Source organism: Aplysia californica, unplaced genomic scaffold (genome assembly GCF_000002075.1).
Source record: "Aplysia californica isolate F4 #8 unplaced genomic scaffold, AplCal3.0 scaffold01368, whole genome shotgun sequence".
Taxonomy (NCBI): domain Eukaryota; kingdom Metazoa; phylum Mollusca; class Gastropoda; order Aplysiida; family Aplysiidae; genus Aplysia; species Aplysia californica.
The window spans coordinates 10,327-11,187 of NW_004798638.1; the positions used below are offsets into that span (position 1 = coordinate 10,327).

Below are 861 nucleotides of genomic sequence, written 5' to 3' on the forward strand. Positions count from 1 at the left end.
TTAGTGCCGTAAAACTCTTGCTAGAACCAAAGCTAACCATCTGCATTATGTGGCCTATTTTTGAGTCGTAGGTGCCGTAAAACTCTCACTAAAGCCAAAGCTAACGACTGTTGTATTGAAAGTGTCGGGTCTCTGTGCGCAGGGCATGTTCAAGCCGTGCTATGAGATGTTCCGAACTGTGGCCATTGGCGACCTGGGCCAGGGGAGAAACGCCACCCTTGACCCTCGACTGGTATGTAAATTTTTTGTTTGCTTTGTAGCTGGAAAATTGGTCGCTTTTAAGCACAATAGGGGGCTATCCCGAAAATTTCCGTTTTGAGAAAATTGAAGGTAAATTTGTCCCCCTTGTTCAGTTTCTTTAAAAGACAAGGAGAGTTTTCGCTATAACCTAACAAATATGCACACCAATGAAACAAAACTTCTCCTATAGGTAGGGCAAAACCCACTTTTGGTGGAGTCGAGATTTTTGGAAACCCCCGAAATCTGGGTTGGCTCATTTGTCCTTAAAAGTGACCTATTGCACTGTGGTTTATGTACATGAGAATGATAAATGAGTTACCATGTGAATCAAAGCAGGGGAGAAACCAACATTTTGTTTTTGTTTTGTAGTTGGAAAATCAGAAATCAAACTTGGGTATCCTACACGTAACAGCGCAGCAGCTGCACGCTGTACCACAGATGTCTGCGACGTGTTGTCACACAAGGGGAAGACTGACTGAGTGTGGAGATGATGTATTGGAAGATGCTTTCATTTTGTACCCTAAGTGAACTTACAGTCAAAGTTGTCTGAGACGGATGCTCATTGCTGAGGAGAAAATTGACTGTCTTAGACAGATGGCATTAAACTGTAAAAAAAACTAT

General features: G+C 42.5%; 1 protein-coding gene across 1 annotated transcript in view; it reads left to right on the forward strand.

The window, feature by feature from the left end:
• The window catches only part of LOC101862991, a gene marked incomplete at both ends in the record, with an annotated part of 6,522 nt that overhangs the window by 2,036 nt on the left and 3,625 nt on the right, over nt 1–861 (forward strand). The window contains 1 exon segment of the mRNA XM_013090619.1: nt 143–232. Within this exon segment, the coding sequence (XP_012946073.1) occupies nt 143–232 (90 nt within the window).